The 22,717-nt window shown below is 44.3% G+C and overlaps 1 protein-coding gene across 4 annotated transcripts in view; it reads right to left on the reverse strand.

Annotated features, from left to right (window-relative positions):
- Positions 1-6,596: 6,596 nt before the first annotated feature.
- Positions 6,597-22,717, reverse strand: part of KHDRBS1 (KH RNA binding domain containing, signal transduction associated 1) — a 38,675-nt gene continuing 22,554 nt past the window's right edge. The window contains exons 9-12 of one of the 4 annotated variants that reach the window (XR_003205119.2): positions 20,918-21,110; positions 18,259-18,318; positions 8,009-8,084; positions 6,597-6,921 (exon numbers count right to left, since the gene is read on the reverse strand). Coding sequence is in view for 1 of the 4 variants with exons in the window: in XM_025855899.2 (XP_025711684.1) it covers positions 21,013-21,110 (98 nt within the window). In the remaining 3 variants the exon portion in view is untranslated. Of the gene's footprint in view, positions 8,085-18,258; positions 18,319-19,763; positions 21,111-22,717 lie in introns of those variants that run through there. The other 3 variants (XR_003205118.2, XR_012381315.1, XM_025855899.2) reach the window with 3 other exon arrangements.

Raw genomic sequence — 22,717 nt, forward strand, 5'->3', positions numbered from 1 at the left:
CTCTCATTCTCTCTCAAGTAAATAAATAAATCTTAAAAAAAAAAAGATTGAGTATTACTCCAAGGTTTATAGCCTAGGCAAATGGAAATGTGAAGTTTAATTCAACACGTATACATCTATTAAATTACAGATTTTACACCAAGTCAGGCCTTCCCTCCTGGAGGAATAGAGGCCCAGAGAGGGAGAATGACCAGTTCACAATGTAATGTAGAAACCAGGGCTGAGATTTCTTTTTCCAGCCAAAGAAATTCTGGTAGAAGAGCTGGCTCTGACCTCTTTAGACTGCCGAATTTGAAAGGTATCTTGTTAATTTCTGAATTACCAAAGCCCAACACTATCTGGCATGTGATAGACATTCAAATGTGTATTAGTTCAGTTGAATTCAGGTAGTGGCAAACTAGCTCTTAAAAGGAAAGTCAGTTGGGAAGGAAAGCTAAATAGTTTCGAGAATACTCCATAGAAGACTGAAGCTGGGCCATTCCTGGAAACTCATTTTACCTCAGGTTAACAAACATTTTTGAGCATCTATTATATAGCGGGCACTGCGGATACCGAGGTGCCACTCATCATTGGGAGAGACAGAGAGGAGAACCAATAAATTATGACACAGTGTGGTAACAATAGCAGTATGTACCAAGTCCAGAGGTGGACGGAGGGTGACTAACTCCGACAGGGGAGGTAGTCAAGAGAAGGCTTCATGGAAGATGACATCAGAACTGGTTTCTGAGAGAGGAAGAAGAGTTGGCCTGTTACGCTCCTATGGGAGGAAGCGATAGCTCAGGGCTGGTAATTGCCTTATGGGACTGGTGGCAGGGGCATGTCTTGCTCTCCATCTATTATGTGGAAGGGTGCTGGACCTTGTACGTGGCAGATACTCAGGAAATGTTTGCTTAATTGATTTAAGGGCATTCATACAACCCAGTGACCCAGTGTAAGAGGGTAAAGCCACCCAGATGGGCTGCTGTGCATGTAACCCATTATCTGGGGCCCCTGCCCACCTTGAACAGGTTGATTTTGCCTGCCCAACATCCATTCTTCCTTCTGGTTAGAACACTTTTGATTTTCCCTTGGGGAACTACCCTTCCTCCCACTCTCTCCGTCCATGTGGTCTGGTGGGGCTGCCTTACTCTGCAGTTCCAGTGTGGGCAGATAACCCTGGCCTGGCGAATCAAAGCATTCCATCCCTGCCACTCCAGGCTGCAGTGACTGGTTTTAGGGAGGGGGAGGGATTAGTGACACTAGTCAGGCCAAATGAGATGCAGTGCAATCCTAGGACCTTTGCTGGAACAATTGGGAAATAATTTCCTCCCCTCTGGGGTGGCTAAGCAAGGGAGATATAAACTTGGAGCTTGTGGTGCCTGTGTTGCCACCTTTTAAGGAGGTAGAATTTAAACAATGAAGGAAATACAGAAAAGTAAAAAAAAAATCAGTAGACACAGTCTTGATAGCATCATTTGAACCCCTGGATCCAGTGATACCTGAATCCTTATGGACTTGAAAAAAAATTTATTTACTTATTTTTGCAGGGGAGGGGAGAAGCAGAGGGAGAGGGAGAGAGAATCCTAAGCAGCCTCACAGCTGAGCATGGAGCCAACGCTGGGCTCAATCCCATGACCCCAAGACCGTGACCTGAACTGAAATCAAGAGTGGGACCTTTTACTGACTGAGCCACCCAGGTACTCCTGGACTTTTTCTATTACAAAAAACCAGTTCGTGTTTGCTGTCTGACAACTGCCACTGAAATAATCCAGAACGATGTACACTTCTATCCCAGTATCCAGCAGAGGTATCTAGGTTCTAGTCTTTTCACATCTGCCTTCTACAGGATCCCTGGGGAAGAGAATCAGAAGATGGCAGGATGTTGGTTAGGTTCTTGTTTTCCAGATCTGTGGCCACATGTTTTGCGACCCTGAAGCCCTCACTTCCTTTCTTTGCATCTTCATTTCCTGATTAACTTGCTCTCTATTGGTTCTTCCAGGAGTCTGGATTTTTGAGGAAATGCCACTGGCTCTGGGCCAGCCCTGTGTCATTGGGTGTCAAGAGTTGGGATCTCTTCCTTGGTCATGTTATTCTGGGGCCGTGGCTGGCACTTCTGTCCTCTAGATCAGTAGTTTTCTACCTGGATTCTGCGGACCTCTAGTGGCACCCAGTGGGGGTGCTGAAACCACAGGATAAAACACATACTGCTTTCTGGAATGTCAGTTTTATTCATGAAAACGTGAGGCAATATTTTCAATATTTACGTGTCGTTATTTAGAGCACCTTCTCTGCGCCAGTCTTAGAATCAAATCCTGGCTCCACCACTTATAAGCTTCATGACCTTAAGGAGTTCCTTAACTTCCCTGTGCCTGAGTTTTCTCAGTGTCAAGCCAGGGTAGTATTAGTACCTGTCTTAGGAAATTATGGTGAAGATTAGTCTGTGGAAAGTACTTAGAACAGTACCTGGTGAAGGGGCGCGTTGATGGCTCAGTCGGTTGAGTGGCTGCCTTCGGCTCAGGTCATGCTCACGGAGTCCTGGGATCGAGCCCCGCATCGGGCTCCCTGCTCGGCGGAGAGCCTGCTTCTCCCTCTCCCTCTTCCTGCCTCTCTGCCTACTTGTGCTCTCTCTCTCTCTCTGTCAAATAAATAAATAAAATCTTAAAAGAAAAAAAAGAACAGTGCCTGGTGCACAGTAAGTGCTATTTAAGTTTTAGTTACTATCATTATGACACAGATCTATCATGAAGTACAAAGAAAACTAATGTGAATTTAAGATTGAAGACTTTGAAGAAATGTCATCCGTAGCTCTGTTCCAGTTCTGCAGGGGTTGGCTCCTTCTTCTGACAGCAAGAATACTTACACCTGATTTTTATTACAAGCGCCAAAAGAGAATCCACGTGTCTTCATGTTTTTCTAATTTCCTGAGCCATTCTTACTTCCACGTATATGTTCGTCTCCCCGTCTAACTTTCTCCATCTCATGGCCACCCACCCACCTGTACTTACCCGGACATTTGTCTTCCCATGTCTTATAGTATTTGATGATTACAAAGATAATAAATGCAAGCTTTAGAAAATGCTGTATTTCTTGTTTAGGTGTTCAAAAATGAACAGGACTTGGGTAGGTAATGTACTTGGGTGAGGCTGGAGCGGGCAATGAAGATACAGAGGATAGTGTGAGCAAAGGCCCAGAAGCAAGCTATGTTTTAGAAGAGCAAGTCCATTTCAGCTTGAGAGTAATTGAAGATGGGGTTGAAAAAAGAGGTTAAGTTCTTGAATGCTACATACAGTGAAGAGTTTGGGCTTGATCATACTTTTCTAAGTCTGTTTCCTTGGTAAAATTAGGATTCCTGTCATTGAATTGTTGTGATTAATGACAAAAGCAGACAGGTGGGAGAGATAGCTTATGTAAGAAATAGAATGAGGGGCACCTGGGTGGCTCAGTTGGTTAAGCATCTGACTCTTGATTTTGGCTCAGGGCCTGACCCCAGGGTCATGAGATCAAGTACCGAGTTGGGCTCTGCTTTGGGTGTGGAGCCTGTTTGGGACTCTCTCTTTCCCTCTCCCTCTGCCCCCACCCCCGACTCTCTCTCTCTCTGAAAACAAAACAAAACAAAAAGAAATGGAATGATTGTCCTTAGGAGTTGGGGACAAGGATTTTTCTCTCCTTGGTATAAAGCAAACCATCCCACCTCTAAGTGGCCTGCAATTTAGTCTCACTTTTGAGATCTTATTTTCCTTCAATGCACATCTCAACCACCAGAGGGAGCTTGGTACAAAGGAATCAGAGCTCCCTGCTCAACAGGAAAATTGTGGTGGGCCCGGTTGGACCGGGGATATGGAATCCTGGACCCAATCCAGAGTCTTAATGGTATGAATGGGGCATGGACCCAGGTGCCCCCCTCTCTGGCTCTCTTTTATTAGACCCATCCCAAGGAGGGGTGAGGCATGCTGCCACAACCTAGCGTTTAGCTCTGAGATGTAAGATCTATGGGACAGGGGTAGATGAGGGCCAGATCTAATCTGGGGATGAGGAGTGGGGGGGTCTGAGTTTCTGTATCTCAAGCAAAAAAGGCCTTCATCAACTCTGCTCATAAGTCACTGGGCCCAACTTCTTGCTAGAACACCCTGTGCCAGGCAGTCCAGCTAGACCTGGGAACTGTAGAAAAGTAGCCAGGGCTGCAGCCTGAGGAGGGGGACGGGAGAGGCAGGGCCCTATCTGACAATCCATCTTTGGAGTGGCATCCACATTGCCCTGGGACTCCAGCCGTTAGGTCTATCAGAAAGGGTTATGCGGCCTAGCTTCTCCAGTCACAACTAACCTAGTATTTCATAGGATTTTTGTAAAACCTCCTTTGTTTTGTCTTCTGGCGCTGGGTTAAACAGGGACTTTTCTGGTACAGATGTTCAAATGAAGGCCCAGAGATACTTAGCAATTTACCCAAGATCACGTAGCCCTCCAGGGCAGAGCTGGGCCTAGAAGCAGCAGGAGCCACTCTGAGGGGGCCAGGAAAGGGAAGGCAGGCAGACAGAGCAACAGCCTTCAGAACCTGCTGCAACAAGCACCGGCTCTTGGGCAGACTTCATAACCGCCCCTCCAGAGCCTGCTCTGTTGCTAGGCCCCAGGCGGCCAGCCCTGCCCCACACTCCCACCCCAGTCCCCTGAGAGCCCATCACCCTGGCAACAGCCAGAGGAAGGCCCAGCTCAAATATTTATGGCTCAAAACAGTTCAGAGGCTTCAGCTGGGGGGGAGGGCAGAGGGTTGATGTCATCCCTTCTCTGCTTGCAGGGGAGGTGACTGACAGGCGGGGCAGCTGGGGGGGGGCCCCCCCCCGAGGTCAGGGCTGCTGCAAGCAGTAACAGGAGGAGGGAGGAGGCTGTATGTGACAGACGTGACAGGTGGGCAGGACTTGGGGAAGAAACACAAGCCGGAAGAATGGAGGAAGGAAACCTAAGTGTTGAGCAGTATTATATGTAGACCTCATGTTAGTTGTTTCATACCCATTTCATTTGTTTCTCAGATCCTGCTGAGTGGACAAGGATTATTATCCTACTTTTAGGAGTAAACAGGCCCAGAAAAATACACACCAAGTGATGAGCTAGGATTTGAATGTAGGATTTGGCTTTAGCTCCATGAGCTTTACTGTAATTCTGTGGCTCCCAAGTAGATACCCCCGCATCTGGGGGTGGAGGGTGTGGCTGCCCAGGAAAGGACTGCTGGCTTTTCAGATAGTGACCCGGGCTCTGTGGCTCCATTTATCATTCAGATGCCATCTGAATCCCGAACTCCCTGAGCCAAACTACGCCCCTGCCTGCTGACCTGCAGCAAGTCCTCAAATAAAGGATAAGATAAAGGAACTCTAGCCACAAGGTGAGGCCTAAGCGACCAAGAAGCCAAGGAAGATGCAGCCTCAGTGGTCAGCTCTGGACAAAGAGTATCAATGCAAATAATTTGACAAATGCATCTCGGTTTGCCTGGGACTCTCCTGGTTTGGGCACAGGAAACTTCTCTACCTTGAGTAAACCTGGATAAGGTTTGTCACCATACATAAATCTCTCACACAAACACAAATGCTTTCCTGTTTCAAAGTACTTGTGGTGGTGAGACGTATGGGTGAAAAGTGGGACTATGAAGTCTGATATCTTCTTCTTTTAGCTTTATACAAGTTATTTATCCTCCTTGAGCTTCCGTTTCCTCATCTGTAAAATGAGTATCATGGATTGGAAGATTAAGTGAAATTGTGCATATAAACGCTTGACATAGTGTCTGCTATATATTAAGCACTTAATACATTATTAGCTATTATTTATAATAATCAATAATGAAGATAAAAATGGGCTCAGATGTTTACTAACTTGCCCAGAGTAAATCAACTGATTTCAACATCCTTTTCCTGCTAAGAATGAATCCAAGCTCATTAGAATGCCCCAGGCACAGTTAAAATGCAGTCTCTCTTCCCAAACTCAGCTCTTCTCCTGGTTCCCTTGTTAGGATAAATGACCAGAAGTTATTTTATTAAAGGAAGAGTATAATATTAGACAACCCTAACCTCTCAGGAAGCTCAGTATGAAATCAGCCTAGACATAGGCCACAGGAAACTGGAAGTCTATCAAAGGCTGACTTTCCAATCCTTCGAGAGAACGTGTTAGGACAAACAGCTAGCTCAATATAGTTAGAAAAGTAGGAGCTAGGCAAGGGGCCTTTGGCTCTTTCCCAAAACTGACAGAAGCTACCAGAGTGGGATCATTCTTCACTTGACCAAATCTTTTATTGAGCTCCTCAGTGCCAGGTATTTGCTGGGGAAGGGATAGAGTACAGAGGTGAAATGGAAAAGCCCTACTCTTCAAGAGCCTTTTAGACAAGGTTAGTAATCAACAATGAAGAGCAAAACAGGCTCAGAGGTTAAATAACTTGTTCAAAGTAAATAAACCTTCTCACTTGGCTTTCCTCTGCCTGTAACAGAGGTGACAACCAGCCTTGTCCTGGGAACCCTCCGGAGGTGCCCAAGGGCTCCTGGGTTGGCACTTACAACACAGGTGTGATAAGGTGGGAAGGAAGAGATGGAGGTAGTGTGTTCCAGCCAGTTCTGCTGGAGGCTAAGGGGAAGCAGGCAAAATAGGAGTGACACAGTGGGAGATGCCAGTTTATTCAGATCTAGGAGGCTGTCCTTGGGATACCATTAGTCCCCTTCAACTCTTTAAAGTCCTGAGCAGGTTTAATTGTTAGCATCACAGCCCCCTGCAGCCCTGAGGACTCCATTCTGGGCCTAGAGACTCTTTTAGGGGATCCTGGCTGGCTTTCTGTATGCAAATCAGACAGATCAAGAGGTAGAGTGGGAAAAGACTGTTGATCTCTCCTGGGTTTCTCTGTGCTCAGCAAATGCCCTCAGGCCAGCCTTGACACAGCGGGCAGCTCTCCTGGTTTCCAGAGTCCTCTGATCACTGCAAAGACACAGGTAGAAAATTAGACACGAAGCTACCCTATCAAGGGGCTTCCTGGCCTCCCATTTGGCCAGGGTGCCCCCCCCTTACAATCTCCTCATCCCATGGCACAACTTTATTTTTTATTTTATTTATTTATGTTTTTAAAGATTTTATTTATTTATTTGACAGAGAGAGACACAGGGAGAGAAGGAATACAAGCAGGGGGAGTGGGAGAGGGAGAAGCAGGCTTCCTGCGGAGCAGGGAGCCTGATGCGGGGCTCGATCCCAGGACCCCAGGATCATGACCTGAGCCGAAGGCAGACGCTTAACGACTGAGCCACCCAGGCACCCCTTATTTTATTTTTTAAGATTTTTATTTATTTATCAGAGAGAGAGAGACAGAGGCAGGCAGAGGGAGAAGCAGGCTCCTTGCTCAGCAAGGAGCCCGATGTGGGACTCGATCCCAGGACCCCAGGATCATGACCTGAGCCGAAGGCAGACGCTTAACTGACTGAGCCACCCAGGCGTCCCCCATGGCACAACTTTAGTTATTTCATTCTGTACAGGTTTCTAGGTGCACAGATGGGTAGGCAATAGAAGTCCACGGCCTAAGAGCTGCTTTTGTGCTGTTGGTCGGGCAATGAGAATGGATTCTCACTTCATATACATACCTCCCATCCTTAGCCGTGCCTAAGCTGAGTGATCCAGGGCAGAATCAACTAAGCCACTGGAGCCTTTAGCTATTCAAACTTTGGGGCCTCCAGCTGTACAAAAGGGAAAATGATTTCTGCTCTCCCAGAGATGTGAAAAAGATAAAGATTAGCAAAGAGCTTTAAAGCCTTTGGAGGAGGGGCGCCTGGGTGGCTCAGTCGGTTAAGCATCTGTCTTCGATTCAGGTCATGGTCCAGGGGTCCTGGGATCCAGCCCCATGTCGGGCTCCCTGCTCAGCAGGGAGTCTGCTTTTCCCTCTCCCTCTGCCTGCCCCACCCCCCACTTGTGCTCTCTCTAAAGTAAATAAATAAAATCTTAAAAAAAAACAACCCATAAAGCCTTTGGAGGAAAGAGAATGAGGAAACAGTCATCTTCTTACAGCTATTATTAGCACCTCAGTCCTAGGCTCAGTGGGGCATCTCCTCTGGCCTTTTGAGGGGTTCATCCCAGCTCCAAATACTCAGGGTTATCTGCAGGAGACACACATCTGAAGCCTGGGGCACATGCCAAAGCCTGTAGCAGTGCCCCCATTCTGCCAGCTGTCCCAGCCAGTAAGTGGAGGAGCCCCCTCTTGGTCAAGCCCTTCTCTCCCACATTAATCAGCCACCAAACGATGTTTATGGTAGCTCTGAAAAGTCCCTGGATCCAGTCACTTCACATTTTCACTGGTATCACCCTATTTACTATAGGTCTTTCTCATTTCTCGTCTGGACTAACACAAAGTTTCTTAATAGGTCCTCACAAGGGCGCCTGGGTGGCTCAGTTGGTTAAACGACTGCCCTCGGCTCGGGTCATGATCCTGGACTCCCGGGATCGAGTCCCCCATCGGGCTCCCTGCTCAGCGGGGAGTCTGCTTCTCCCTCTGACCCTCTTCCCTCTCGTGCTCTCTACCTCTCATTCTCTCTCTCTCAAATAAATAAATAAAATCTTTAAAAAAAAATAGGTCCTCATAATCCATAATCCATTTTCCACTCAGGAGCAAGTGAAGTTTAACTTTAATCATGTTGTTCCCCACACCTCACTCCCAGATTCAGTGGTCTTCAGTGTTGACCTCAGAGTAAGGGCCAGGTTCCTACCTCACCTGAACCTGCCTCAGTCCCACCCTCTGCCTAGAATGTGCTTTGTGTCCTTGCCCCAAACCATTTCATAAACCCTCTGTCTAGCTAACTCTTCCTTTAGATGTCAGCTTAAACAGCATTTCCTCAAAGAGAACCCCTGGGCTAGGCTGGTCTGCCTGGTGTCTGTCCTCATACAACTCTGTTCCTTTCTTTCATAGCTCTTATCACAACTGAAATGATGTATGTTATTTATGAGACTAACATCTCTTTAGCATCTGTCTCCTCAAATATAAGCTCATGAAGTCAGGAACCAATTTTACCTTATTTGCCACTGAATCTCCAGTGTCTAGCACACAGTAGGTGTTCCAATTTATATTAGCCAATGTGTTTAATAAAATTGGGGCACCTGGATGGCTCAGTTGGTTGAGCAGCTGAATCTTGATTTTGTCTCAGGTCATGATCTCAGGGTTATGGGATCGAGCCCTGTGTCAGGCTCTGTGCTCAATGGGGAGTCTACTTGAGGATTCTCTCTCTCTCTCTCTCCCTCTAGCCATCCCCCTGCTCACACTTTCTCGCAAATAAAAAAAAAAATGAATGAAAAAAATGAAAAAATAAAATGAATGAATAAAAATCTTTTAAAAAAAATAAAATGAATGAAAGGGGGCATTTATATTGACCTCTGGAGAGAAGCTTATGATGAATCCTATCAGAACACAAGGTATTTCTTTCTCAAAGGCAAATGTAGAGCTTGTTTCTGAATTCCAACCTCAGAGAGCCTGAGAAATGGGGAGCACCCGTTCTATACCTAAAGCTGGGCCATGAATGGGAAGCATGAAGGCTGCAGGAGCCAAAAGCCCCTGGGAGGAATTAGCTCTATCTGAACCCAAACTCTTCTATCTCAAGTTCTCACACCACAGTGTCTGGGAAGAAGAGACTGAGGTAGACTAAGTGGGCTCCAGAGGTTGACAAGGGAACAGTTAATTCAGGCATCTTAATGTAGTTTTAAGAACAGGAGTAGTTTCCCAATTTCTGGCATTGTGTTCTACTTAAGTGACTGATTCGGGCTGGCAGCCTGGCTGTGCGTCGTACTCTGCCTGGAAACCTCTCAAATGAGGTGTCTTTTTTCAGGAGCCCCCATATCCTCCCCAAGTTTGCCCTGGAACTGACAAGGCCTCCTGGAAGAGACAAGCTCCCTAGGTCTAGGTGGGGAGAAGCACTGGCATAGCTTGTGTTCCTATCCGAAAACTCCTACCTGCCCATCTGCTGCCTGAGACACCAGCCTAAGACACTCACCACAGCAGTACCCCTCCTGCCAAGAGGATGCTGCGTTTGTAGTCGAGGAATGTTGAGAAGCTAAACTCCAGCAGCATGGTTATGAAATTCAAGTCCCTTCCAGATACAGGTCTCCTTCCTCTTAGAATAGAGACCTATGGTTGGCAGAACACTGGCTGAGAACATGTCCTCGGCCCCAGTGCGAGAACAGGTTACAGAGTAGAATATTTTCAGCCCAGGGGTTAGAAAATTTATTTATTTATTTTTTTAAAGATTTTATTTATTTGGGGGGGGGAGAAGGAGAGGAAGAGCATCTCAAGCAGACTCCCTGCCGAGTTTGGAGCCCAACATGGGGCTCAATCTCATGATCCCAAGATCATGACCCAAGCCGAAACCAACAGTTGGATGCCCAAACCAACTGAGCCACACAGGCACCCCAGAAAACTGACTTTAGAAGTCAGTGAACTTATCTGCTCCTTATTACCCCCTAAAAAGGTTTGGTCTGCTCCCTGAAGGCAGCCTCCTTGGAAGCCCAGGGAGCAATCAGGCCACTACAGAACTAGCGTGCAGTGGCCACCATAGGCCTTTGCTCCTAAGGGGCCTAGAAGGGCGAGCTCAGGGAACAAGAGAACAAGTAGTTAGGCTGGGCGGTGCACTTCCTCCCCTCCCCCCCCAACAGCTGCTGTCTCAGACAGCTGTATCCAGCCTGTCTGCTCAGGCTATTAGTCATCCAATGCTTGCTAGCTTTAAACATGTAAAGACTATTAATCCAGAGAGCAAGAGGTACATGAAGGTTCTGGAGAGAGAAAGGGAAGGCTCAGAAGGATATGTTTCTCTTAATTTCAGGAATCTGGAAACCAGAAAGGGGTACCCATCCTGTACACCACAGCTGGGAACTACTTTGAGTGTAAGCTGATCTTCTGGTGGCCACTGTAGGCATACAGAAGAGACCAGGAGGCAGTTAAGTCAGAGCAGGGACTTGGGTCTAAACTCCAGCTCTTAGGGCCTGCGGTCATCCTAATCCGGACTTGTCAGTTTCTCAGGATAATCCCTGCTTCACAGGGTTGTCTGTGAAATTAAGTAGGTCACTGTATCTGCATATGATAATTCCAGTAGAATTAGCACAGAATTAAGAGCTTAAAATGGAGGCAGAATCTTCATGCATTCAGGGGAAGCAAAGCCATGTTTAACAATTCCTCAAGAGCAAAGTTTCTACCAGAGGAGACTCCAGGTTCCGGTCTCCAATTCACAGGGTGGGTTAAAGGGACAGGAGGTGGGAGCTCGTCCTTAACACACGACAAAGGCCTAACGTCCCACCCTCAAATAGCCCAAATCTCTGAGAGGACAGAGGATTATTCTTTCTCAAAAAGATTAGAACCAAAAGGCCTTCAGGCAAGAGGAGAGCAGAAGGCAGGCAAGGTGAGGGGAGAATATCCCCTTCACTCTCCCACAAGGAGTGGTGCCACTTTACAGAAAGCTCTGCTCCTCTGCTTCTTCCCTCCTTCCCTACCTTGCCGGCATAATGGCAAACACAGGTGTGTCCAAGTCACTCTCATGCTCAGGGCCTTCGACAGCTCCCTAAACTTCAGAATCAAGTCCAAATACTTTGCCTAACGTTTAGCTTTTCAAAATGGGCACTCACCTCTCTTCCAGCCTAACATTTATTGGGTGCTTACTATACAGGTCATGTTGAATGTTTTCCATGAATTCACTCAATCTTTACAACAATGTGGTGACATAAATGATAATCTCCCATTTTACAGATGATGAAACTGAGTCTTGGGGAGGATAGCTCGCCTAAGGCTCCAAAGCTAGTGGAATTAACCCTGGAGGCGGCAGAGTTGACATTAGTCTTTTTAAAGCCATATTAAGGTGCTGTGTTAATCTGTCTGCCTGGTGTTTTCTAAACCTTCTCAGACAGTTCCCCCAGGGTCCTTCGTATTGGGCTCAGCAACAGAGCACAACCACACACTACTGTAACTGTTGAAGACTTACTCTCTCCCATTAGACTGAGATTTTGGAAGGTAGACACTATGAACTGATGAAGACCCATGACCCAGAACAGCCAGAATAAAGACCTAAGTGGCCTCAGCAAATATTCACTGCCCTAGCAATAATATTCCTGCAGAAGCAGCTTCCTTCCAGGATAGAGAACAGCTGTACAGGTTCCCTGAGATGGTTCTGGCTGACAGGTAAAACTCCTTCTACATTCCAGCATAATCCTAAAGTTGAGGTTGATCACAGACTCTGAAATCAGACTGTCTGAGCTTAAATCCCAGCTCCGCTAGTTAACAGCTGCATGACCTTGGATAAGTTATTTAATTTTCTGGGCTTCAGTTTCATCATTGTGTAAAAACGGGACAATAATAGCTACTTTACAGGTGGAGAAGACAGTGCGTGGCACATAGTAAAGAATCAATGTGAGAACTGACAAAATGCAATAGTAGTTAAAATACGTATTTTTCAGATTTTAACATCCCCGAAATCAGGATGCATTTTATACTTGATACGAAAACAAACTATCGTGTCAGTTTAATTGGCAATATTTTTTCTTTCTTTGCAGTACTTGCTACATCTTATAATAAATGGCCTCAGTGTCAATGAAATATGGCGTTATCTTACAGAAGGAGCACACTTTCAGCATAGAGAATGGACTTCAGTATACAAAAATGTTGACAGGCACACCCCACAACTTGCTATGAGACTGTGGTAAATTACTCCACCCCTCCTAGTATCAGCTGTCTCCTTTACAAAAATAGGGACACATAGTAGGCCTGCAAATTCAGTTCTCTCCTCCCTTAAGCAGGCAGAGCTGCCTATTTTCCCTATGTCACTTCCTCCTCCTTTTACAAAGTGGGGTCAAGATCAATGAATGGGAGTAGATGGAGGAACAATTTAAATGACTACTTAACAGTAACACTGCCAGCAAACAGCAGCTTGCATAGGTCCACACGAAGCACAAGAACATATCAAGAAAGAGGGAGTCCATGTTCTGCCTTGTACATTCCAATTCCGATATGATCTTTGGGCAAAGCCTTGAGGGACACAGAACTTCAGGGTTTGAGACCAGGCAGGGAGTACGTAAGTTTCAAAAACCTGAGGAAAACATCCACTACTGTAACACCTCTATACCGCTATGCACATGGTACAGGGGAACTCTGCATATGCGTGAGCAAGGTTTTTCGGTCCCAACTCTCAGGCTACTGTTCCTGAAACAAAACACAGTCTGAATCTGTTTCATCCTTAGTGGCCAGAAAGCTCTAGCAGCTGCTGATGCATCTTTACCTTCATTCTTAGCTTGGGGCAGGGGGTGGGAAGTGGTAGGGAGAAAACAAGAGGGGACAAACCCTGAGCCTTCTTGAATAACTACCATATCCCTAGGTAAGAGAGGGTGAGGCTGTTCCCTTAGCAGCCACAGTCATTGCCAGGAGCACCCCGGAGATTCCACAGAAATCGTGGAGGGAGATGGAGAGAGGAGCAAAGGACGTTGATGGTGGGCAAATGGCATGTGGAGCTCAGCCTCGAAGCTCCTGAAGAACTACATATGGCCAGGCGTGGCAGCTAGAACAGCAAGCCTCATTCCCACTTTAGCAGCCTGCACTATAAGCACAGGGTAAAGATGTGGTTTGGAGATACCCATACATGGGATCAAATCCTAGCCCCAGCACTTACCAGTAGCCTTTAGTGGTGCCAAAATAATCCAGTTAGCTACTCCTTATCATTGAGTAGCTATTACATGCCAGAAATTGTATGAATCACTTTTAAGTAATACCTACTTCAAAAGGTAGTATAACTCTGTGGTCAATTAGTGTGTCAATATGGACAAAGGCACCAAGATCATTCAATGGGGAAAAAACAGTCTTTTTAAAGATTTTTTTTTAAAGATTTATTTATTTGACAGAGAGAGAGGGAGAGAGAGAAAGACAGTGTACACACGCGCATGTGTGCATGCATGAGAGCAGGGGGAGGGGCAGGGGGAGAGAAACTCAAGCAGACTCCCTGCCGAGCATGGAGCCTGATGTGGGGCTCGATCCCATGATCCCCAGGATCGTGACCCAAGCTGAAATCCACAGTCAGATGTCCAACTGGCTGAGCCACCCAGGCACCCCCAAAACAGTCTTTTTAATAAATGATGCTGGGACAACTGGATATCCATATGCAAAAGAATGAATATGAAACTCCGATCGCATACCATATGCAAGAGTTAATGCAAAATGGGCCACAGACCTAAATGTAAGAATTTAAACAATAAAAGTCTTAGATGGAGATAGGTATAAATTTTCAGGACGCTGATGAGACAATGGCTTCTTATCTAAGACAACAAAAGCACAAGCAACGAAAGAAAATAAACTGGACTTCAACAAAATGGAACTTTTGTGTTTCAAAAAATAAAAAGATAACCCATGGAATGGGAGCAAAATACTTGCAAATCATCCATCTGACAAGGGTCTCACACCAGACCATATAAAGAACTTACAATTTAATAATAAAAAGACAAATAATTCAATTAAAAAATTGACAGGAGATTTAAATAAACATTTCTCCACAGAAGATACACAAACAGTGGATCAGCGCACGAAAAGCAGCTCAACATTAGTCATTAGGGAAGTGCAAATCAAAACCACCATGAGACACCACTTCACACCCAGTAGGATGACTACAGTAAACAAAGCAGAACATAGTAAGTGTTGGTGGGGATACGGAGAAATTAGAAACTTCATACATTGCTGGTGGGAATGGTGCAGCCTCTACATAAGAGTCTGACAGTCCCTCCAACAGGTAAGCATTGAGCTGTTGTCTGACACAGCAATTCCTCTCCTAGGTGCATGTCCAAGAAATTGAAAACATATGTCTACACAAAAACTTGTACATGAATGCTCATAACAGTATTTTTCATCATAGCCAAAAAGCAGAAACAACCCAGACGTCCACCAGTGGGTGAGTGGACAAATAATGCTGAAAAACATGTATGATCAAACAGTATTTGACAATAAAAGGAATGAGGTACTGACACAAGTTACAACATGGATGGAACTTGGAGACACATGCTAAGTGACAGAAGCCAGTCAAAAAATATTCCATATATTGTATGATTCAATTTATATGAAATGTCCAGAATAGGCAAGTCAACAGAGGTAGGAAGTAGATGAGTGGCTGATGAGGGCTGGAGAAGTTCAGTAGACTGGGGGAGATGACTAAAAAGCATGGGAATTCTTTTCTGAGGTTGATAAACATATTCTCAAATTGACGGTGGTGATGACTACACAATTTCGTTATCTATTAAAAACCACTGAATTGGGGCGCCTGGGTGGCTCAGTTGGTTAAGCGACTGCCTTCGGCTCGGGTCATGATCCCGGGGTCCTGGGATCGAGTCCCGCATTGGGATCCCTGCTCCGCGGGAAGCCTGCTTCTCCCTCTGACCCTCTCCCCTCTCATGTGCTCTCTCTCTCTCTCATTCTCGCTCTCTCAAATAAATAAATCTTAAAAAAACAAAAAACAAAAAACACTGAATTGTATATATTTTTTTAAAGATTTTATTTATTTGAGAGAGAGCAAGCAAGCACAAGCTAGGGTGAGGGAGGAGGGCAGAGGGAGAGGGAAAAACGGGCTCCCTGCAACATGGGGCTCGATCCCAGGACCCCAGGATCATGACCTGAGCAGAAGGCAGACACTTAAGCGACTGAGCCACCCAGGCACCCCTGAATTGTACACTATAAATGGGTGAATCCTATGGATATGATTGTATCCCAATAATCCTAACGTGTCTTTTAATTTGTATATAATAGAAGTTAACCACAAGGTGCAAGCTGGTAGGCTGCCTAATGGCAGCATTGGCTTGCCACAGAGGTTTTACAGGGACTAATACTAATCTGAGCGGACATTAAACAATTGCTGTATGTAAAATCCAAATTTCTAGTTTTTCTGGAAAATCAGATCCAGCAAGTCTAACAAAAAAATTTCTGGAGCTGGAAAAGAAACATGAATGAAAATGAACTTCAAATGTTTGATAGGATATTCCTTCAGGGGTCCAAGGTAGAACCCATGACTCATTCAAAATGATGGATAACTTCTAATACTTTGGGTTGTCTTAAATGAAATGGGTTGCTTTTGGAAGTAATATGCTTCCTATCACTAGTACAAAGTACTGATACATGTTACAACAGGGATGATCCTTGAAAACTTTATGCAAAGTGAAAGAAGCCTATCACAAAAGGCACATATTATACAATTTCACAGAAACAGAAAGTAGGTGAGTGGTTGCCAGGGGCTGGGGAAAGAGGGGAATTGGGAGTGATTGCTAACAGGTATGGGATTTCTTTTGGGGGTAATGGGAATTTTCTGGAATTAAATAGTGATGATGGTTGCACAGCACTGTGAATATTCTAAAAGCCACCAAACTGTACACTTTAAAATGGTTAAATGGTAAATTTTAAGTTACACGAATTTTGTATTAATTAAGAGAGAAAGGTAGAGAAGACCAAATGAGATCGTCCTTATTAACTGCTTAGGATATTATCACGGTAATGTTAGCTACTATTATCAACTTCATTTGATGATAAAGAAATGAAGCCCAGAGAGGGATTAAAGGTTTGGTTTTGTCAAAACAGAGACCAAGGCTATGATGAGGCAGAGTCAGGACAGGTCCCCAATCTTGCTTGGCTCTAAAGATTACAGGACTGTAATAAACATTCACAGGTAGTGACAGAAAGCTATGGAAAACATTGGGACCAACTGACTAAGCTCCACATCCAGAAAAGGCAGACCACCGACAGACCTGGGTCTGCCAACAATAAAACCTGTTTTTCCAGGTGCAAGTTACAGGCCGAATGAGGAAAGAAGCATCCCCAAAATTCTGCTCTTAAGACTACCCCAGGAAGAGTTGGAACTAATTCTCTGCATTCAGGGACTTTCCTCTAAAATTGTTTTGCCATGCATGTAATCAATATCAAACTTAGGACTTCCCTGGTGCCCAGAACCATGCTCAATATACACAGTCCTCTTTAAAGTCTCTAGATCTCAGAGGCTCCTGGGAGAGGCAGGTTGGGAAGACATGAACTCCAAAAAGGCAAATTTCACTGACAAAGGCTCTATGTGCCTTTGGCCTCTCCCGAGTTTGTTCTTTTCCCTTCGGTGCCCTCCTAACCCTAACAACCCACTCAGGGGCAGAGGGAAAAATCATCCAGCTAGTTCCTGGATGACTTCAATCAGCAGGTAGGCTTGCTCAGTTGTCAGAGCCCCCCGCCCCCCAATCAGGGGGCTAACCTTTCTTAGAGAATGAACACTAATATTTACTATGTATAGGACACTGAATTGAGTGGCCTTATATATAATAAAAGTCATTCAGTTTGCTGACCACTATAAGGTGTCTATTATCACTACCTTCCTTCCTAGATGTGGAAATAAGTGGTTACAAAAATAGTTTGTCGATTCAACTGTTAGGTCTCATGCCCTCTCTACTATGCCACACTATCCTCTTTCGAGGGTCTCCTCATGGTGAGAAATACTCCTTCCTTAGATTAAAAGCAATATAATATGGAAAGTAAAGATGTTAGGTTCTGGCAACAAACTTGGGCTTGATTACTAACCAACATACTAATTATATGACCGCGGGAAGTCACTTAACCTTATTAAGTCTCAGTCACTTCTGTAATACACAAATAATACTGGACAACTGTTGTTTGCCTGCCCAGTATCCATTCCCTTTTCCTAATAACACCCGACTTCCTTTTGAGGAATTACTTTTTTCTTACCACAACCTTGTAAAGTATGAACATGTGACTTAAGCTAATACAGTCTTGACATTCCCTCCCTAGAATTTGCATCTCCAGGGAAAAAGAAAGCAAACAGGGCTAGAATTCACTCATTCTAGCAACAGCACCTAAACAGCTAGTCCTGGCTTCAAGAACATTCCTGTGGTCTATCACTGCTGTCCCAGTTCTCTGCAGCCAATCTGGTTCCCATGCCAGATTTTCTAGCCTTCATACTAAATCTGTGAGCCCCTAACATCCTTCTAATAAATTCCCTTTTATTTACATTAGCTGGTCACTTTGTTGCTTACAACCAGTGAACTCCAAATGAAACATTGTCCCATTAGGTTACTGACAGGATAGGGTGGGATTCAACAGATGTAAGCTGACACTACAATCATCACAAGTAAATTTAATATGGACTGACGGTCGTGTTGTAAATATGGTACAAATGACATGCGAGAAAGATTTGCCCATGGACCATGTCCCAGGCCACTTCCTGGCAAAACTATTTTATAATTAGGATAAAAGTCCCACATCCTTAATAGAAAGCTACCTTAACATACCTGACATGGGTCTTCACTACCCATTCTACTCCAAGAAATGCCTCAGGAGTTTTCAATCACCTGAAAATGGAGAAGTAAGAGATCAGCCTTTTGAAGAGGAAGTTTTAAAGACATACAAAATAAAAGATAGAGATCCTGCATGCAGTTTACACATTACAGGAGAGAAACATGCAACTTTAAAGAAATTTTAAATAACATTTCATTGTGAATATCAATACGGGGACCTATGGGGCTCATCCTTATACATTTTTAAATAGCTGAGCAGAAAGCTTGACTTTGGGGAGCAGCAGGTCTAATCTACAGTCATTGAAATTTTACAATGTGTCATTTAAGATGTCAGACTTTGTGCCCAGGTTACATTACAGTTCACTTGTGATGGGCAGGATTATTAAGAGTTATGGCTAATTTATGCGGCAGCATATGGTTTTTCTTTTTACAGCTATTTTTTATTAAACAAGTTTTGCAAAGTTTTAACATTAAAATTAACAGCTAAAGAATTGTTTATGCAAGTTGCTGTCACAGTTTATGTAAAAGAGAAATATGTGCTATTAAAATCAGACATTTAGGTTACCTTTGGTTTTTTGCGATGCATGTTAGCTTTACACATCCTGATTCTCTTGCGATAATTTTCCTTTAAAAAGGGGGGTATAGAGTGATCTCTTTTCATCAAAACAAGACATAATGCCCTGAAAGCTGACTTCAAACCATGGTTGAAAATTCAGTTATTTACACTTTATCACAATCTACAAATACATTTTTTTGTTGGTGTGTTTTAAAAAGAAAAAAAATGTCCATCATGCACTGCTGCAGGCAGCTTGGCACTTCATACAAGAGGATTTTTCACCCCCGAGCAGTTTAGGTGGCTCCCTTAGGGAAGGCATGAGAACCCCGAGAATGAACAGAGGAGTGGAAACAGGGCCAACCAATTCCATCATTTCCTCTCTTGGTCTCTCAGGAGGGAGTTCAGAGCCAGCCTATCATGCCAGATCCTGCCCCAGCCCAGCTGATTTGTTAAGAGCGTTTCTGGGATTGGAAGGGAAACCCTTAAGGGCGCCCAGGGTTTGCTGAATTGTCATATCTGAAGGCAGGTGCTATCCCTTTCCAAGCTCACGGAGATTATTTGATGTCACACTTAGGGCCACCTAGGGGCTCTAGAGAGGTGCAGACGAGGGTGGCTGGCACTTTAAACACTGAGGCCTATGTACGGAAACCAATCCAAGTTTCGGCTCAGTTGGGTTTTTCTCTCCAGAAATTAGAGCTTGTGATAGGATGGGATAAAAATGCTGTCAACAACTTCCAGGGGGTGAAAAAGCTTTGGTTATTTTTAAACTAAAACTTAACAACTCGATAAACTTTTTTTTGGTAAACTTAAAATAAAATCCCCCCCACCACTTTTAAGAATGTCTCCAACTTTTAACAAGCCCATTAACTTTAGAGTTAATTTAAGTTTATTTGAAAGAGAAAACTATTTTATTGTCCACCCAAAAAAATGACAATTCATCACATTTACTTTGATTAAAAAAGGACTAAACTTTATTGACAAACTGCTGCAGACATTTTGACATAAGTTTAAGCTACCTATTTAGGCAGACTTACACATGTAGCATTTAATCTTCCAAGAACAAAATGGGAGGACGGTACAAATCCAATTAGGACTTTAACTTATGTACAAAGTGGATTTTGATTCCTTTTTTCATTCAGCTGCAGTGTCCCTTTTTATATCATGCTAGTGTTGAGACATACTTGACTAACTACCTTGGGAACAGTTCAATATTGACAACTGTCAACTTAAAAAAATCATCAGCTTTTGGTTCCAGTGTCCAAGTGAGCTTTTCATGGAATGCAGAACCTCAGAGGGACAAAACACTTTGTCTTTTTAAATACTGAAATTTTAATTATTAGTACGATTACTGAAGGATTTTTCATGGCTGAAAAGCTCTGCATCGAATTCAATCCAGGTGGCCAGCCCCTTTCCCCGAATCCACCTCTTCAAAACCTACTCCCCACTAAGTATCTCTCAACACTGTATGTCTGGGGCTAGATTTCAAAACCCACATAATGAAAAAGTCAGTTTTACAAACCTAATTTTGTTGTTGTTTTAAATCAATTAACGTTAAAAATTGCATCAACTATTTAATTCATGAGGATCTTTCATATTAAAATTTAACCTTAAGATTCAACCGCCATGTGCTTTTAAAGGAAACATTTTTAGAGACGTCTGAGCTCACTTTTACATGGTGGCACCTACTGCCGTTAACGTTTGTGATTTTAAATCTTAAACAGCCCTGAATTTTGAAATGTAGCCTAGTTTGGGATTCTGCAACTACAACTTTACGGGATGCCTCAAATCAAAACTAAGAGAAAGTTAACAAGCCTTAAACTTCAGAACCTTTAAGCAAGCAATGTCACTTTTGAAACTAACAGGTTTGTGGTTTTTTTTTTTACTCAACTTCTTCTTTTTATTATAAAAGGTACATTTCTGTTTATATTTAAACAACAAAGAAAAAAGCATCTACACACTTAAAAAATTAATTCGATATTCCTAAATCTATTTTAACTCATTTTAAAATACTACATACAGAAGCCAGAATGCAGAGTTAAGAATGGAGTAAGGTGGGGAGAAGAAGGGGACCACGAAGAAAAACACTTAGACAATTACTTGTCTGTTGTGGGTAAAGCAACAGGAATCCTGGGAGATACAAGAAATCAGTAACAACTTTGCTCATAACTGATATTTTCCCCTCATGTTTGTTTTTAATAACGTCCATATGGGTGCTCTCTGTATGCTCCCTTCACTGGCCTAGCTGGAGGGGCCTTCAGCGACGGCCTGGTCCCATTCCAGTCGTCTTGGCCTGTGAGGAAAGCAAGAACAGTTTATAAACCATGTGCTATTGGCATTTGGGGATGAGCAGGAATAGGTCAAAGGGTAAAGATCACCAAAAACACTGCTTTGCTTCCAGGGTCTTGCATGTCCCAGTGGTCCCTGCTTTTCGCTCTGCTTGGCCCTCCTGAACAGCTTAATTTCCCAGCCGTAGGGCAATTTTGAGTGGACAGACAGAAGGAAACAGCTCAAAGGCCTGGAGTCATCTTTAGCAAAGAGGTTCTCCACAGGCAACATGATCTCTACTCCAGCCCCCAAACCTGACGAACCCAACACTTTGCTTGAGACAGTGGAAATGAATCTTAGTAGGTATGCAATGCCCTTTTTCCTGTTCCCAAAGGAACTGGGGAGAAAGCCTCAGGTAATGTGGCAACTTTGGGAAGTCTTTCAGACTGGAAGCAGGTAGCTCCTTTCCAACAGCAAGTCAGGTTTCCCTGTTGAAAAGTGTCCTCTGGCTCTCTGGGAGAAGCAAGCAAGGGCCACATTTCATGAGGCTTCCCGACCAGGAGAGCTGGTCCACTGCTCTGGCAGAGGGAAGTACAGTTCAATGTGCTTATAGCAACGATATGGAGAATTCATGGTTTCCTTTCTCATGCAATAGTCCAGAGAAGCCAGACAACATGGCTGACATCCTCAAATGGCTTTCCTTTGTTACAGGGAAAAGCCTGAGGGAAATGATCACTTACTTCTATAGCTGACCTCTCATGAAAAGGAGTTGCATTTATGAGCTTAATCTTCCCACTCACCCTCATACTTTACTCATGCCAGTTCATCCCCGATGTATTTCTCCAGCTGCCTGCATTCACTAAAGGTTTAAAGCCTCTATATGGACCTGAAGTTCCACAGAGCCCTACCTAAGTCTGTTTATACTCTTAGTATAATAGGTACATCCATCACTTTCCAAGTGGCTTCTGGTCCTAACAAGACAGTTTATTTTTGTAATCCTGTTTATAAAGGCAGAAATCATAACTGATTAACTGTGGCAACAGCACACCAGGAGCAAGAGAGGCAGTCGGCCTCTTTCAGTTCAGTCTCTTCTCTGGCAAAACAGAAATGTAATTCAGTCAAACACATACAGAAGCCCCATTGTGCTGCCTCACGGATGGGAGGGAAATACCCTGGGGCAATCCCACTGCCCTTCTAAATAGTGGCCTACCAGCAGAGCAGTGCAGTGTTACTGATGGCAACTGTCCAGTACCCTTTAGCTAGAACTGGTAAAAAGTGTTTCCCTAGCCAAGCAGCTGACTGGCTACTACAAACTGTGCTGAAGAGTTAAGCTCAGCTTGTCTGTCTATGGGAGCTCCAAGAGGCTCCCTATTCCCTCTTTTCAGCTAGGCTAAGGTTGGGGGTGGGGGGACCCACGACACTGTTAACTAGTGTCTTAAGATGAACTGTCAATTGCTGAGCCCCTGGCCAAGGACTCTGGAATTCCCTCAGGTATGTTGAAAATACCTTGCATTTAAAAGGCTGCTCTCCCTGCACCCACTGCCACATGGCACTCCCTCTGGGGCCCATTAACATGGGGTCATAATTGGCTCTTGAGGACACTCTTGAGCAATGTGTTTTCAACTAAACCTC

Source organism: Callorhinus ursinus, unplaced genomic scaffold, assembly GCF_003265705.2.
Source record: "Callorhinus ursinus isolate GAN/ISIS: 27379988/994484 unplaced genomic scaffold, GSC_fseal_2.0 scaffold18, whole genome shotgun sequence".
NCBI lineage: Eukaryota > Metazoa > Chordata > Mammalia > Carnivora > Otariidae > Callorhinus > Callorhinus ursinus.